Source organism: Eufriesea mexicana, unplaced genomic scaffold, assembly GCF_001483705.2.
Source record: "Eufriesea mexicana isolate 0111107269 unplaced genomic scaffold, ASM148370v2 scaffold1223, whole genome shotgun sequence".
Taxonomy (NCBI): Eukaryota; Metazoa; Arthropoda; class Insecta; order Hymenoptera; family Apidae; genus Eufriesea; species Eufriesea mexicana.
Genome location: NW_016909336.1, coordinates 190,616 through 208,735, shown reverse-complemented (window position 1 = coordinate 208,735; position 18,120 = coordinate 190,616). Strand labels below are relative to the sequence as shown.

Genomic DNA, 18,120 nt, shown 5'->3' with positions numbered 1-18,120 from the left:
GAATAACGGGTTAAACATTTTTCTTTCTTCCCTTTTCATTCTTATGATATCTCTGGTGCGAACAGTAAATCGGTAATTTTAGCTTGCTCGGCTCAGAGCCACTTTTGCTGAGATCAAGTCTCGCAGAAATGAGAATATGGTACCGTTATGAGAAAGACTGGTACATTTCTAACACATTTCTGCAAACCATGTAAATGACAGTACCGTTATTAATTAATAGCCATACACACGATGTATATCGATACATTGCGTTGGTGCACTTACTTCTATGGTCGATTTTTCGTGTCAATTAACTTCGATCAAACGTGAGCGTAACATTTTTTTTCTAGTAGAATAAATTCTTTAACAATAGAAATAGAAACTGTACTATAATTAAATTAGCGTTTACATCTTCGTAAAAAATAGTTCATCTTTTATGTGTTTCTTAAACGTTTACGCTAAAGTTAAATATTCTACAGTATTTACACCTCTCTACTAATTGATGTTGTTTCTTAGATACAAAAATAACTTCTTTTATATAGATGTATAACACTACAAAATCTGATCAAAAATTCTTCCTTTCAAATTACGAATTTTTGTATATATTTCTGGAGCTTTTTGACCTTATTTTTTAATCACAGTTACATAACATTATTACTCAAAAATTTAACTTATTCGATTCATCCTACAAAAATATATAAATCTTTACAATTTCCTGATCAGATTAAGTAAAAACAGTCATCATTAAAGAGAAAGTGACCATCACGGTAAATATCCTAAACCAGCTTCCAGACTGATAGAACTCTTGATGCTGGAGGCATTACTGGCTCTCCTACTGATCCTGTTTGAGTCAGCTCCGAAGATGGCTGCAATCTCTGCACTTTTCTTAATTGAGAGAGCTTCGTGATGAGCTCCAGATCGATTGGAACAGTGGGAAAGACATTTCTTGTCCCTTTCTGCGCCACCGACGTATACCAAACGGCCCTGTGTGTCTCTGGCACTAACAACTAGCACCTTTTCACTGTCCGAGGACTGCTGAGACTTTCGTCCTGGATTGAACAAGTCGTAATCCAGGGCGAGGTTGTTCGAACTGCCGTAGCTTGACGACGACTGCTTCTGAAAATGTATAAAAAGAAATAAAATCGAAAGGATACCAAGGAAAATCTATACGTCATCTGTAATTATTCAAAAAAATTATACCAAAATTCCCTACAATTTAGATACAATTATTTCTTTTTTCTTTTTCACCTTGAGTACATCCAAACCTTGGGAGGGCGTTCGACTTCTGCCGGTCTTCGTCGCTCGAGCTCTGTCCGGACTTCCGGCTCGGCTGAGGGTGCTCTCAGAGGGCACGATGCCCCTCTGCCTCAACTGCTCCAATATGGTTGGTCGGATCGGCTGTCGGGCACAGTAACATTTATTGCTTTCAGAGCAGCTGTCGGTGTCACAGGCGCATACCACTGTATTCGGAGGCACATGGGGCTGTGCTGGCACTCTCCTGGACAGCGAGCAGTAACACTTATCCGCCGATATGCAGGTACAGGACTCGGAATCGTAGCTGCATTCGCTGCAACTCACATAGCCGCTGCTGCTTCTGTTCGCGGCAGCGCCTGCGCTTCGATTTAGTCTCCTACCTGAAAAATATTAGTATATTTTGTTTTATAAAATTCAAGAATTTCAGGTGCATTACTTTTGCTACGTTCTACAACCTGAAATATCAAAATATTCGCTTACACGTATCACTGTCCTCGGAAGTAGTATGACAGCCTCCGTTTTTACTAGTCCTCCATGAAGACTTCCTTTTTCCCAGTCTGTTAGCCAATACACGGTTCCCGTGATTGTTTCTGGCGTCGCAAGAAGAACTACTACCGAAACTATCGTTTAGTCTCCTCGCAGGAAAGATAACGGAAGTGAATTCCGTCGGGCCACCCTTCAGCCTCGACACCGACCTCTTAATAGCCCTGCCCAATAGGCAGGTTCGACGACTCGATCGTCTTCGCTGCGGCCTGCGGCGCCTCCTCATTATGCTGGCTGACCTCTGGTATAGTTCATCCTGCGTCAACGTCGCCGCCAATTTCAACAAGAACTCTTTGTACAGGGGTTTCAAGTCGTTAAAGGACATTCCTTCAGGATCTAAATGTGAAATATAAAGTTATGATTAATCGTGGATTTTCAATTTCTCGAAATAATACTTACCGATAATAGCTGCCAAGATATCATCGACACTGGTCAGACCTTCTTGGTTTCTGAACTCGTCAAACAATTCCGTGAATCCTAGAGGAGTACCACCTTTGATGCTGTTAGGCCTCCTAGCACTGCCAGGGTTTAAAAAACTTCCTCTTCGAGGTAACTCGACCCTTGTCATCAAATCTCCTCGATCAACGTCTACGTCGCTTTGAGATCTCTTTAATCTGGTTTCCTGAAGAATTTTCATCGCATCCTCGGACCTACTAACAGGTGGTTCGCTGCCAGCCCTACTCCTCTTCCTAACTCTAGGCTGATTGTACTCTGGCATGTCCAAATTCGACGTGGAATCGCTCAAGTGTTTCTTCAGGGGCTTGTCCATGGTAACTACTCTACTCACTCGTCTTCCAGACGTAGCTTTTTCTTGGTCCTTCGACCTTTTTCGTTCCGCGTATATTAAATCTCCACGAGTCTGCTGATTTAGTTGATAAAGATCACTGTTACAAGATCTACCGAAGAAAATATCCTCTTGGGAACTTCTTATCTTTTCTCTTTCTAGTTTACTGCTTCTACCGCTGTAAATATCCTCCTGAGCAAGACTGTATATCTTATCCACGTCTTTAAAATGTTCTTCATAGAGCGTCTCCTTGCTACCTCTCTTACAGGCTCGTTCATACAGTGAGTTTTCTTCGCTCTTACAACCTAACTTCTCGATCCTGTCGTAGATCAAAACATCTGGTCTTGGTGTGTGTACGCCGAGACTCTTGGGCGTATCCCTTGAAGAATTCAAATCATAAGATCCATGATTCTTCTCGTAAATTTTCTCCTTAACATCTTCTGGTTCCTTAATCGGACTCTGTTTCCCTGGACCTTCGCATTTTTCCATTTTTCCAATCACAGGGAGCTTCTCGTATCTATTAGAAACTGTCTCATAAAACCCGTTAATCCCAAGTTCATAAATCTTGTTCTCAGATTTCCCTATTTCAATTTTCTCAGGAGTAGTCGATTCTTTTTTACTTCCAAACGTCTTGTTTTTCGAGTTCTGTCGTTCCTCCTTCTTGGATACCCTCGAATCGAAATTCTTCTGGATAGAACTAAAACTTTGAACAACAGGACTGACTTTTTCCTTCGAGGTAACTTCTTTTCTCCTCCCTCGAGCCTCCAAAATATCTTCCGCCTTGATATCGGAATTCTTTTTCTTCCTCCTGGGTGTCTTTTGTAACTCTAATGATTTCCCAGTTTCATCTTCGGTTATACAGCTAGAAACTGAAGTTTTCTTCGTTCGTGGAGGCCTAACAGGATGCGGTGGATTCGATTTAACAGCTTCTGCTTTCAGGACGTTCATCATGGTGCTGATTCGGCTACTTGGACTGGGTTCCCTAACACTGGAGGCAACTGAAGCTAGACTTACACAACCGACGCCGTTCGTGTGCCTTGGACGACGCCGATTCGCATCCAGATCAGCCAAAAGTGCCCTGTAGAGAGTTGCTGCAGCAGCTACTGCATCCTCTTCCGTATCGCAGGAAAATGCGTGGCATTCTAGCAACCTGGTGGCACCTGGTCGTCGCATTACTACCGCGAATATGGGTGGATAATGTTCCGCCGTTGTCTTCAAGCCACGCATCGTTCTAGAAATGATTAATCTTGTTGTGAGTACTTATTTATTTATTTTTCTCTTTGAAGGAAGATTCAATTTTTGTTGATGTTAAAAATTAATTAGCATGATAAAGTGCACATCATTTTTAGGGAATCATAACGAAGCTGGACTACCCAGAGGCTTTGAGTAATGAATTGAGAATATAAGGCAAGTGTACAACTATAAAAAACCCAATCCTTTTTAAATTTTCAAGTGATTTATCCAATAACCCTATCTCTCAAAGAGATTTCACGGATCTGCTCAAAACAAACGATCAAAACGCTGCGAGATCATCCTTCTAATCCAAGTCTGAACAAAATTAATTACCGCTCCGTTAATTTCTCTTCGCGGCACTTTCCAGCGTAATACCCACCTGTATAGGTCCGCGTGCTTTTCCTCGCCTGTCTGACTCTGGTCATGATCGCCGACCAACGGTAAGAAAGCGTGATGCAGTTCTCCTAATGGCATACGTTTACTTCGAAGCCTCAACGCGCTCCACACAGCGATCCTACGGAAGGGATTGTTCTTCTCGGAGGTGTCTGCCGTGCGGAAGGTCAGTCCCCGTCTAGAAACTTCGAGTTCTGCCCTCGTGGCGCACTCGATTCTCTCCAGGAGCTGACGTAGAGGCTCCTGAAGACCTCGGACGCTCGCCACGCGACCACCTACAGGAGCTGCCCCCATATACTTCACCTGAAATAATTAATTCGAATTATTTCTTTCCCTCTACCTCTTTCTCTTTTAAGAAGAATAAAGACCAAAGAGTCATAGATTTGTAGTTTTGGAAGATATGTTTTCACTTTCACATTTTGGATAATGATTTAAAGTCTTTCAAGCACAGACTTTCAAACCAGAAGAGAGCGTATTCTCTGAAAATAATATTATAATTAATTGAATTATAAAAAAAATAGAGAAGATAGAGAAACAACTAATTACCACGTGACCATCATAATCAAGCCGATATCTCTAGAGTGAAAAAGATAATGGCTTTATTAGAAAGACAGCAAGGCATTTGCCGTAAACGGCGGGATAATGAAAGTTGATCAAGATGCAAATACAGTGTAAATTATGTAGATTAACCGATGGCCATTATCAAGAATTTTCATCGGTCACGACAACCAACTATAGAACCGTTCTAAAAGCCGCTTCATGATGCGTGCAATTGTCTCAAGTATCTTCATGACGAGCGAAACGAAAAAGTCATTTGCCACGGTTCTGAAAATAAATAAGGATAACTTTGAGAAGTACCGAGAAAATTTGTTGGAAGAATGTTAAAACGCGCCATTCTGGCAGAGTGCCATTCTGATAAGCCTACGAGTTCCCGGTATCTTTCGGAGAAATGGTTTTTATTCCTACAGGATGGAAAGCTCGATGGCTTTTAACGAAGAGCGCTATTTAACATCGTACATACATATATGGTAATCGTGATAGTGGAAAGATAAATTTTTACTTCGCACTGGGAGAAGCAACATGACACATTTTTTCGCCGCTTTTACAAACATGGCTCGTAATCGCCTGACGTAATGGCGAGACTGGTTTGCATATTGGGACACACGTTTACTGGCGATCAACGTATAATCGATATGGTAATTCGTTGGATTCGGAAATCAACTGATAAAAAAATTATAATTGACATGACTTGACAGTTTTGTAACTGATTAAATTAACGCACAGGTATATAAACCCTCGTGCTATCTACGATAAATTAAAAAAGAAGTGTTCTTAAAATAATCAAAAATAACATAATAACCTAATTTAAAAAATGAAAGGTATAATAATAATCTGCTTGAAAAAGATATTTAATTTATATTTAAATTAATGAAAATCGATTTTCAATTAATTTAAATCAATTTTCCAGGATCCCGATCAACATTGAATTATACGCAGTACGTGCTACGCTCTTAGTTAGAATTGATCGTGGCTAGAGACTTCCCCCACCATCAGCTGCGTCGTCCTGTTCAAATTCCCTGCGCAAATATCAGTCGTGCGCCGAACCTTCGACCGTGTGTGAATCGAGCGAGTTATATGTCCTATCCCTCTTACTAATTCCCCACAAACCCACTTCTCCAATTTCCTTATCGTCTCCTCTCGCTTACAGGACACGCCGAGTTTCTTAAAAGGTGAGATTTATAGGCACAAACTCACTGAACAAGAATGAACAGAACGTTACCGAGAGAAGTAATAAATTCAAAATCTGGAAGAAATTCTGCTCCGGGTTTCAAGATCATATCTCTCGTGGATCGCGACGAGGCAATGATCTGAGGCTGCTGTTGACCTCGGCGAGGCATCATCGCTGGATGGCGCAACGGAACGATGCGGAAGAGGGAGGCCATAAAAGCGGAGCAATAAGAAAAATCCGCATACCGATCCGCGGCAACGAAGGGGAATTTTTCATTGCTCCAAATAGTCGGGAGCCAGCCCCGTCACGCTTCGCGAATCGTGAACGGAATGAAAGTGACGATTAAAAATCACTGGGACCACCGTCGACCGAGGAAAGTCGTGCTCTTTGTCTTTGGATAGAATTCGCAATACTCGTTAATATCTTTTTCTTATTTTTGGTAAAAGACGAGACGTAATTACCTAATGAATTTTTTGCAGTATTTGGTGGATTTTCAATTTTTTTAAAATATCTAAGTAATTGAATAGAATTTTTACAGAGAATTTGGCCAATTAAATGGAACAAGCGTCCTTAGAAATTAATTTATTCGAGATTCATCTTAGACATTTCTACCTGTTTGTGACAAAAATTTGTGGGTACTGAGAGAAAAATTATTCTTAAAAGCGAAAATTATAAAACGATCATTCTTAGATTTCTCAGATAATGGAAATAATAATACTCGTATGATTTCATATAGAAAGTGCGTTTCGGTGTTCCTTTATCCGAATGAAAGTATGTAAACGTTTTCAATTTCTTCTGTAGTCATTATACATATAGTAGAAAATATTTTTACTCTAATTAATTTATCGAAGTTTCTGATAAATTTTTATTAATTAATAGAACGAAGGAAATTTTGTATCAATTTTTGTATCGATATTTTTGAATTCTGTATAGATTTTTCCTGTAGGAAAATGGATTTGGAAAAGATTTTGACACGAGCCTGCGAAATACAAGTCGAAATCTGACAGAAGCTATCTCTATTGTACTGAGCTTCCTTCCACCACATTTTCCATCGCTCCTTAGACATCAGGAAGGATATTCGCCTCTTTCTCGATGAAACCTGCGCTCGACCGTGTCGTATAATTAGTAGTACGCAATATTAAGTGTTACAACGTTCTTAATCTCTGCCGACACGTTTCGTTCTACTCTCATTCGGCCAAATATTATTTGATACCCGCCTCTCTGAATCATCAAATAATACAAATATCTAATTTAACCTTGACTAAGTATATTCCAAAAATAAGCCTAATGATTATCCATTTAAATCTATATCTAGCTAAGGGAAGATAGGCACCTCGAAAAATTCTCATAAATCCCGTTATTCTTCATCTTTAAAGATCTTTAATCTGCCTTCGTCTTCGAGCAAGCAGTTCATCGGACCAATTATACATCGATCTAAATATTATTTCCATTTGAGGTTGCCTCTAATAAACTTCTTAATTTTTGTACCTGAAAGAATTTAGAGCAGTCGGACTAATTGAGACATCTAGTAGAATTTTATCCAATGAATTTACATCCAAACCTTGATTTAACAAGCTCAGACAAGATTTGAGCAATATGATGTCTCGTCATTTCTTATTCAACTATCTTGTTGCTGCCTTTTCTTCAGATGAAATTAGATTAAATTAAAGAGACTAAGCTCTATTCGTTAGATGTCCATAAATGTCAGACATTTTCATAGTTGAGTATGAAATACGCGATCAGTGCATGCTCGAAGGTAATTTTCAGTTGCGAAGTAGGTGAATCCATGGACAAGGCGCGAACAGCTGTGAACTCGTCTCGAGAGTGGAACGAATGGCCGTTCCTCGAGATTTTTCTAAGTACGGGGGAAGAGAGGCGTATAGACGCAGCCGTACGATCAAATTAACATAAGTGAAAATCTTCTTTTTCATCGTGATCCCGTCTAATTGCAGTGAAATCTTTATTGCACGGATCTGCGCTGCGTGGAGCACTGCGACACATGATTCCGTGGGGATCAATTTCATTCTAAGGACTCAAGAATTGCCTTTCTTCGCGGACGAGAATGAGGGAAGGGATTCGAACGTGGCATTCTCAGAAAATTTTGCCAGATAGCTTGTCAATGGCAGATAGATCTCCTAATGTCATCTGAAAAGCCAATTATATTAGATAATCCCTAAATGTGAGATTCTAGGCCAGAATCTCTAATTCTATTTTAAAAAGAAAAGACTCCTATGCTAACTCTTTATACTGATTAAAACTACAATTGCAAGTCTTAGAAGGAAAAGTTCATTACATACTGTTATATGTACACTTTCAGGATTGATGTACATGATCGATGTTACCCATGACAAGCAATGGCGTTACCTATCAAGTCCGTGAGAGTAGAGCGAAGTGGTCGCTGGCATGAAAACGAGGAAGAAGCATAGACGAAAGTAATCGATATATTCACCGGTAAAATCGCGGCGGCGCAGTCCCCGGGTGTTCCGCTTTCAGCCTCCACGGAGGCGAACATCGCCTCAATCCGCGCCTGCACGGCACTGTTCACCCTTCTCTGCTCGTCCGCCCCGATGTCCTCCAGATGGTTCGAGTTCATGGTGGACACTCCTCCGTACCAGCCGCCAATGTTGGACCCGTAAATCGACCTAAATTGGTAAGTTTTAATATTTAGTGATCTTGCAAAAATAGTAAGTTTTATAAAATTACAGGAAAAATGTTAAATCCTGTGTGAATTTGATATAGTAACTTTTTTATTGGCAAGTATTATTTGTAAAATGTATTAGAATGATTAGAAACTGCCAGAAATTTAATAATACTTGATATTTTAAATGGTGATCTATAGTAATAGCCGTTTTTAGTAAGTAGCATCACGTATCTAGGGGATTTCGTAATTTTTTCAAAGTACAGCTTAATTTCAAATATAATTGAAGTAAAATTGAATAAATTAAACAAATAGCGTTAAATTTTCACCTCGAGTCCTCGAAAAGGGCATCGATACGAGCCTTGCTCCTAAGTGAGCATTCCGATGCGGGACCAGCCAAGCGGAAGCCATCCCCGTAACAGGACATTCCCACGCAGGACATCTTCAGATCGATTTAAATTAAAACAGAGATCCAATGTATCTCTTGCAAGCTCCCTAGAGCTTCTCTCTTCGTCGTATTTCCACTAATCGACGTCATTCGTTCTGAAACAATCCAACCACAATCCCCCGTGAAAAACCTAACCTCAATCACAACTGGAAAACACAGTCTCCTTTCACAACTACACACGGTCGAATCTATCTATCAACTACACCACTGAAACGATAATTTTTACATTAAACAATTACCATATTGGTAAAAAAAAAATAGAAAGAGATATTTGGACACTAGTATGATACCTAGGGAGGCGAGAAGCGTTGCCCGGTGGTCGCGGTGCAAGAAAAAAATGTCGGTAAACGCATGAGCGCTCAGTAAAAAGTTTACAAAGATACGGGCCGTTGAAAAAATCCAATGGATCTGTGGGAGGGGGCTTCGATCGGGGAGATCTCGCCAGGATCTCACCTCGTTTCCACGGACCCTTGCCGATGCTCCGCAGCCTGCGTTAAATTTATGCGAGAACACGCCACGTCGGACAGGCCGGCAATTAAAACTGTAATTGCAGACAAGATTGGATAAGGAATACTCGATCAACGGACCCCGTTTCGAAGCTGGGTTCGAGTAAAAGTGACGGCCTCTCGTAATTTCACCCTTCGAAGCGGTGTTTCCAGCCAAGGTCGTCGATTGTATTCTCGTGAAATGCGTGGGTTGAAACATCTTGGAACAGAGGTTCGTTTACGGTCGTTTCTAACAAAGATTCGTCTTCTAAGGAGCTTCGGTTCTTGTATTCCTCGATAGGTTTGCAGAAAGTCTGATAATACAGGGCTCAGTAATATTATTATCATTTCTATAAACATATAACGAGCTTTGACATCCGATAAACATTCTAATACGCCATTACTATGCTAGTTTAGATCGATTTCCCTCTACCGGCCGTAAAGCGTAACTGGAACGTCTTTACCATTGTTGCATCAGCGAATTCCAAGGGAATTTTCACACTCGTGGCGCCGTCACTGTTCCACAAGTTCGTCAGTCATACGAAACCTGCTCTCGATAAAGGAGGGAGGAATTGCGTTTCGCGAAAGAGCGCAGGTCGTATTGTTTACCATGGTAGAAATCGCACGTATACGGCACTCGATACCCGCTCGAGCAGAATTATCGCGTGCATACCATCGACGTGAGCGCCGCTCGATTTTCACCAACGATGCGCGCGACTCCATGCATTTCTTTTAACGCCACCAATCCGGACGATTTCGCAATGTAAGCCCTCTATGATTTTTTGGTGGATTTATAATATTTTTGATAACGCAGTGTCTCGCAGAGTATTATTTTATTATTAAAAATATGAAATCGGGATAAATAAACACTGCAAATTAAATTATCATTTTGTACTAGTGACGCTGTACAATGTATATTTCTGATAATAAAGTGTAGAATAGAGGTATGAAATTTAATATACTTTTAAACGTTATATATTTAATTATGCAATACATAGTTTGTCGTATCTGAATATGATCGTGAACATCGGTAGGAATGTAAAGCTTGGACTAAAAATCGCATAGTGTCGCTAGTGTGCAACTGCAGTGATGCGACATCGGATAGCTCATCTGCATTGCGTCATTATGAATATGAACCTATCAAAATTGGCTAGTGAACACCGGGCATTATATTCCTAATAGTCAGATCGTACGTTCGTGAATGTTGCATCACTGGCAATATAGACCTGCCAAATCGGATAGTTTTAGTATCACCGGTAATAAACAGCTTTATACTGAATTTAAATAGGAAACATCGACTCGCCAACTGAATTACATAGAAAATGTTTTCACGGTAAATGGTTTTCTACTCGTAGAATAGTTTTTAAACACGTTTGAGTTGGAATGTTTGAAAGGTGTGTAAGAAAACGAAAGTAATTTCGATGCTTCCTACATCTTTGACTATCTCCAATTAAGTGCAGGCTAGATGTTTATGGAAATTGTGTAAAACTTTTTTAAGAAGAGCGTTATATTTAATCAAGCTTTGTGATTCTATTGGACACTCAAGAGCCTCCTGAAAATATTCTGCCAACATATCAAAACGAAATATCACGTGGTTTAACGATTATCGTCTTCGCATATCGCCATTTTGAATTTTGCAAATTTGAAACGTTGAACACCAATCATGTATTGTGGCAGTGTTTTTGAAATTAGATGATTTTCGAAAGGTGGGATTGATCTTTTTAAACATCGAATATCTCAGATAAAACCAGTTCGATCAACGTCGGTATTTCTAATAATTAACGCTATTCTTCCAAACCTGTAAATACCTATCGAACGCGGAACGAATAAAAATGTCACGTGTTCAGCTTATACACATACCACCGTTCTTTCGTGTATTAGGCCGTGTTAGAATTTGTTGAAAGTAGATTAAGGCAGCTAGAATTTATATCCATTAGTGATTATAATTTTTAATTCGACATGGAATTCCGCTGGAAAACGAAACAGCGTGAAACCTTTTACAGTTAGTCGAATCGAGGGACTTTTCTGAAGGCGTCTGTCTTCTCAGCCTGCGTATTATGGAGAATAACTGTGGTTGGTGTGAACACATAAACGAGACCCACCTGTTCACGTGTTCACCGTTGCACACCGAGTTCGAGACGAAATTGATCATCGAAAAGTGGTTTGCTGATCCTGCCGGCTAATTATGGTAACGGGAACTAATCGATTTCGTGAAGACCGTGGTTCCATTTTCAATGGAGTCTTCGTTGGAACCGTATTTGTCTCAAAGAGAGATCTAGTGCTTCAGGTTCAGTAATGGATCTCTGTCAGGATTTGGGGTAAGTCGAATTTGTTCTAAAATTACTTTAAAAATTTGTATTTTATTTATTATATTATTGGTCGGAGTTTAAAATTTCCAAAGTTTCGAATATTGGAACCTTAACAATTTTTAAAGCTCGTTGAACTCACATTTGAGATCATTAGCCTCGAATCAAATAAAAATGTTGCTTCGCACTGATTTTAAAACCCGAATAAAGCCTAGTGTGAAATGAGCACGGACCATGTTTGCTTGACGAGATTTAATCGGAACGAAGATGGAAATGCCTGACTAATCAGTCTGAAATTCGAACAAACAGTGACTGTGAATTCAATCCGATTTTGAAGAGCACAGTTATCCCGTAAATGCCTGAGGAACGTACACTTAATGATCATCATCCATGCCAGGTGAAAAATTAAACGCAGACCTTAATTGTCCATTTAATGAAGCATTCAACTAAATTTCATTTTTTAAACGCAGCTCAAACAAAGGAATGGATCATAAAACTGAACGAAACCTGTTCCTCGTCTTCACGAGACGTTAACTTTAAGACCAGACCTTCTCAGTTAAACCTAGTCCAAAAAAAATCTGTAGAGGATACCTTTCAAATTCTCGTCGTTGTTATCAATATCTAAAATCAGCAGATTCACCAACGCCAAGAATCAATTCATCGATTCATCCAAGTCATTTACATCCCCATTCAAAATTTTCGCCAACAATTCAAGACAATTTATTCTCTTCTTCAGCCATTAATTTTCCCCTAATTGCAAGATAAACCCCAGCTGTCGGGCATTTAGAAGACTATCAGCATTATGGAAGACGAAGGATCCTCGTTGGCGCGGCCTCCACGCCGAAGGCAACGGTATTAAGGTCGACAAACAGATTACAGCATCACGTGTCGACGAATCGCGTGGAGAAGCTACGTACGCGGCCGGATTTAAAGCATGTGGATCGTTCAACTTACAATTACCAAGTTCACGGCTCGTTTGCCGGCCGCGTTCAGCCTGATGGAAATCGAATAGACGAACGGAAGCGTGCGGACGCACGAATCTCAGCTCGCGTGCGGGGGAAAATCGTGTCGAGATGGGCATTTCGCGGTGAAAATGTCGATCGAGATAAATAGTCGGATAAATCGGGGAAACTGGAAGCAGAAGAAAGTAGAGTTTAAATGGAATGCCAACTCTTGCTTGCAGATGAGCAATTATTGGGGGCATCGTGGGGGTAAAACTAGGCGTAGTTTTCAAAGGTTTTAAAGTTTTCTTTGTTCGTTAAGACATGCTTCGAAGCACCCATGAGATGTAATTTTCAGTACAGTGAAACGCACTCATTAATTCCTGGTAATATTAACAGAATAGAGTTTTTATTTTTATCAAGTGGGGGTAAAACGAAGTTAGATACCTTGTACGATTTCCACGAAGCAAAGATATTAGCGATATTACTAAATCAGGATATCTTCCACAAATCCACTGCACACGTCTTAAAATTCCATTCGCTTACTTTCCAATTCTCCTGGAGTTCAATGTTCCCGAAAAATCTTCAGTCCCCCAAATAGCAGTTTCCCGAAGCTTCTCTAAAATAACACCGGCGTATCACCGCCATGAATCACACCATAGTAGAGATCACTGTTCGTTGGTTCACGGTTCTCCAGATTCCTCCATCTTCGTTATCAAAATCCACGATCCTTTTCAGAACAGGGGCCAAACCTCGGAACACCTGTGCGATACCAAATCTTGCTTTCACAAATATCGTCGTTCGAATGTTTTATCAAAAATCCTTGCCCCTCTGACGTCCACTGGCGGACACACGAAGAGAACGTTACCGTTGATGATCGACCTTGGCCGCGAGTCGATCCGGATGACCGTCGACGTGAAACTGCCGGGGATGTTCCGCAGGAGAGACTCGAGTTCTCTAGCCAGTGAGTCGGCTCCTCCACGCTGGAACGAGGAGGAGGAGGAGGAGGAGGACGAGGAGGAGGATGAGCAGGAGGAGCAGGAGGATGAAGATCGACGGAGAGAGCCTTTCTGCGGCTCTCCTCAACAGTTCCACGGGAAGGGTGAACGTCTGGCCGCGACTTTTTACCGGAAATCTCGTGTCGCGTCTCGCCGCTGACACGTACACATTATTGTGATTAATTGGCCTGCTATTGGCTCATGTTTTCAACGGATCTGGCTTTGACTTATTGGGTAAGGGATAACAGGGAAAGGGTGCAAAGTGTAATTTGGATTCTTAGTGAAAATTCGGCTTTTACATTTCTTTGGTAGATGGTATTAAATCGTTTAATACTCGCTTGAAAATTTTTAAATTTAAAAGATTTTAAAAAATTGTTGAAACTTTATTTTTTAATTATTTCAAAGATTATAATTATCACGAATTTTATTAGTTTAATATCTCTCTATTAATATTTTGAAATCGTCTTTTTTTATAGAATTTCCTATATTTTAATCATCTTTGCGTGGTAAGTTTTATATGGAATACTTTTTTTTTGCAGAGTGACTAGGGAAGTGGGACACGTTCAAGTATTAATTTCGAAATATGAAGGATCATGTTTAAATGTTTCTGCGTGTCCAATAAGTGCTTTCGTGGAACAAAAGACGTTCAAAAACTATAATAAACATCCCGTAATACTAGATTATTCAAATTCCTGCGCTTTAGTAAGCCGAAGAAATTCAACAGCAGGAAAGTGGGTCGAAAACTAGTTACGTATATTACGCTAATTACCGTGCATTTAATGTGTAACCATTATCCGGTGGAAACGCTGAAATTATCAAGGAATTGGAAAACGTGCCGTCTCTCATTACCATTATAATGGCAACTTGAAATATTTGCATCGGAACGGAGTTATGGGAGAAAACCGATTCCCATTGTCCCTCGTAACAGGAACATGTGTGTCTTTTGTCGAAGAAAATCACAAATTTTCTCATAGTTAAGAAAGAATTTTCTCCGACAAAATTATAAATCCTGCAATTCTATTGTACCAGTCCAAACTATGAATATCTGCTTTAAAAATGCATCGGAAGCTCCTAGAAAATGATGTCCACCCTGGTAGAAAAGTATCACGACCTGTTAATTTAAATTTCCACTGAAATCTATCCAAAGATCCATCATCGTGTCCGGTCAAAACCAAAGTTCATCCAGGTCATCGAATATTACCATAAAGAAAGCAAAGATACTCGATCCGTTAGCAAGGATCGTCCCGAATTCAGCGCGATTAATTCGAAAACAGAAACGAATAGCACCTAAAGTGTCTTATGACGTCGAGATAGCGTATATAACGAGATCTGCGCTAAAGTGGCGTTTGTGGTTTGTTGCAGTGCATATCCAGTGACCAACATTTTTACTCTGACCGGGAAAGGACGCGTGGGATCAAGGAAACAGGGAGCAAGGAGAACACGAAGAAGAGGAAGAGGTGGTGGAGAAGGAGGAGGAGCGGTACAGATGAGCGTTACGGGAGAAGCTGAGGAGCACAGTCTGGATTCTCTAGTTTCCGTCGCCGGTCCTCGTCGGCGTGGTAACGCGGTAACCGATAACGGTACCGTGCTTCGACGGCGCTCACCAATGTGAGAGTACTGTTATTCCAACGATGCAGCTGTCCTCTCTGTTCCACTCCCATCACCGTTCCTTCTCGTCCTGCTCCTTTGCCATCCGGCGAGCATGAAGCGAACGCGGATGGTTGTTAGTCGTTCTTGAGCGTCTGACAGGGACATGATTGAAGAAAGGTTGCTGGAAAAATAGGTACAGAGGTATTCACTAGATCGTTGGTAAGAGGGATTGCTGGGAATGTCAATGGATGTTCATTTTTTGGATACCAGATCTCGTTGAGGATAAACGATGAAGGATGCGATTAGGAGACAATAAATTAGGAGATATTTAAATGGAGATTGCAGTAAGAGATGTCTGGTGAGGCTTTATCGGGCACCCGGTACGTAGTCGGAGATGAGTGGAAACAATTTGAAGTTAGATAAGAGCATTGAAGAAGATGGTCTAGGGATAAGAAGATTTGAGAAACTAATATTTTCTGACATTAGATAGGAAGTATTTAAGGTAGAATTTCTTTATCCTTATTTTATTGACAATTGACAATTTATTTAATTATGATAAGTAATGTAAGTACATCACGAACATTGTTATTTTCTGGGGATTTAATTTGTGTTCTTTTTTCCTAGGGAAAATATCCGTCCAGTAACTTTTTCGTGTGAGGAATTCCCTAAATGGATTTCTCGAGTATCCTCAACTTGAACTTGACGTTGAAGCTGTATATGTCTAGATCACATTAGTCATGGTTATGATGATGTAATGATTTCTAATGCGATCGCTCATACAAGACGGGATCAGAGTTCATCCTCGAACAAGGTGGACTTGAAATTGCAGTTTTAACGGTACAGGAGCGTCGTAAGGCACGCTTGGCTACGTGTTCTCTGCGAAATTTATTTGCATACCTTAATTTCTTGTTTACGTTCCTCGTATCTGTTCACTTGTTTTTTCTTCATCATGGTAATATTACCGCGGCGAAAGTAATCGTTCGAATATATGTTTAGAACGTGCTCTCGACTATTTTTTCCTGCTTTCTACGAGCAATTGTTTCAAGAATTCCTTTTAAGGATACTCCTTTTACGCGTTCGACGTTCGGTTCTCCTCTTTTTCTTTCTTTTAATTCAACGATTCGTAAGTCGCCTTCTACCTTCGCCAATGAAAGCTCAAGGTAAAGAATCCTTGTCGATCGTTCTTGAATCGTGTTGGGAGCTGTAAGAAACGATATCGTTGGCGCAAAAACCATGATTGCAGCCGCTTTCCGGATTCTCGGAAGCAAGACGAAGTTCCTCCTTTCCCATGTTTGCGGGCCGTCTTGATTAAAACGTGCTGGCGGTTTTACAATAATGTCCAGTTATTTTATGCATTGTACCATTACTCGCCAGCTCCGCGGGTATCGTTGCATCAGCGACAGCTGGCGGATACCGCATCGAAGCGGAAGTTATCGTGGCCCCTGATTTTTCATCGACTCGCTTTCGCAGCTGTCGTTACCTTCGACTTTTTCAAATCATCTCTTGCGTAACATTGTCGTGTAAACATCGAATTCTAGACAATTCTTTTCTACGAAGATTTCAACGCCATTATTTCTTCCAAGACTGTGTCACATCGTGCCACGTCGTGTCAATCAATCATATTCGCTCTTTTCTCGTTATCTCCTTTCCGAGGTGCTAAATGGGTGTACGAGCCATGTTCTCGTGATAATTGCAGTTCAATTATATCCCTCTCTGAAATTGGAGCGAGCCACGTCTGAAATTGGAGCGAGCCACGTCTGAAATTCCAGGTCGTCCCTATCCAGACAGCGCACTTTGTACTTTGATCCAATTAAGTTAATTCGTTTCGTCGATAGTCCTTTTTTCCTTTTTTACCCAATTCAAAGCCGGATACATTAGCCACTTACGTTCTTTATAGTACAGCCCACTGTTGGATCTTTCCTTTGTACTCTCTTCTGCTCGTTTCCTCTTGATCTAAACGTCGGTCGTGAGCATGCGTGATGCAATTACACAGTCTGCTTCATACGAAAAGGAACGCGCGATTGTCAACGGCTGAGAAACGAGCGGACAATCGGAGGTAATATAGGAATTTATCGTGCTCGTCTGTTAGCCTTCGTGTTTCTTTCAGATTCTTTGACCTAGACGATCGGGCACGTAATTTGGGCCCGTCACTTTCCTCTTGCCATTTTTAAAGAGCCCCTTTTGTCCACGCTCGAGTTTCTCGACGTTATCTGCATTTGGTTTCCAAGAAAAAAATGGCTGAATTTTCAAAAATAATTCTGACAATCTCTCCATCATCATCAAATATTTTTCGATATCTTTTTAATTGCAGCCTCGTCTCATTTTACCTTTCTGCCACCTTTAAATTTCTCAAAATACTTTTAACTAAAATCTCCTGTTAATTATCTAATTTTCCATTTTAACTTTGCAACATTTTCTTAATTCCCATTTCAAATTCTTCTGATTAATTTTGTAACTTATACTAGTCGACCAATTTTTCTTTACTTTTGTACCATTTTTTAACATTTTGAAATCTTGTCCAATCTGCTTTTATATTAACTAACTTCCCGTACCATTTTATCATTGTTAGAAGTTGTTGGGGAATTATTTGAATTACCATTTTGTTCTTTTGGAACTTCCATATGTCCAAGGTACTCGTCGAGAGATGAAAGATAAGGATAACAAATTCGTTACCCCTAAGGACCGAATCTTCGACCGATAAAGTATGGTAACGGTGCATCGTTCGGTCCAGGGATCATCTTAATCGCCCTTACCGTTAGAAAAATGAATTTTGCCTTTAATTAAATATCGATCGATAGC

The 18,120-nt window shown here is 40.4% G+C and overlaps 1 protein-coding gene across 2 annotated transcripts; it reads right to left on the bottom strand.

Moving 5' to 3' along the window:
* Positions 1 to 741: 741 nt before the first annotated feature.
* LOC108547770 (uncharacterized) lies at positions 742 to 9,035 on the bottom strand. Of its 2 annotated transcripts, XM_017900424.1 has the most exons (7): positions 8,883 to 9,035; positions 8,365 to 8,557; positions 4,173 to 4,489; positions 2,176 to 3,791; positions 1,714 to 2,112; positions 1,228 to 1,613; positions 742 to 1,095 (listed from the first exon to the last, which is right to left on the bottom strand). In XM_017900424.1, the coding sequence occupies exons 1-7, from the start codon at positions 8,993 to 8,995 to the stop codon at positions 742 to 744; spliced, it is 3,378 nt and encodes a 1,125-aa protein (XP_017755913.1). In that variant the 5' UTR covers positions 8,996 to 9,035. The 2 variants fall into 2 exon arrangements, with proteins under 2 accessions (XP_017755913.1, XP_017755912.1); XM_017900423.1 differs by lacking the exons at positions 8,365 to 8,557; positions 8,883 to 9,035 and adding an exon at positions 5,045 to 5,120.
* Between the last annotated feature and the right edge of the window lie 9,085 nt (positions 9,036 to 18,120).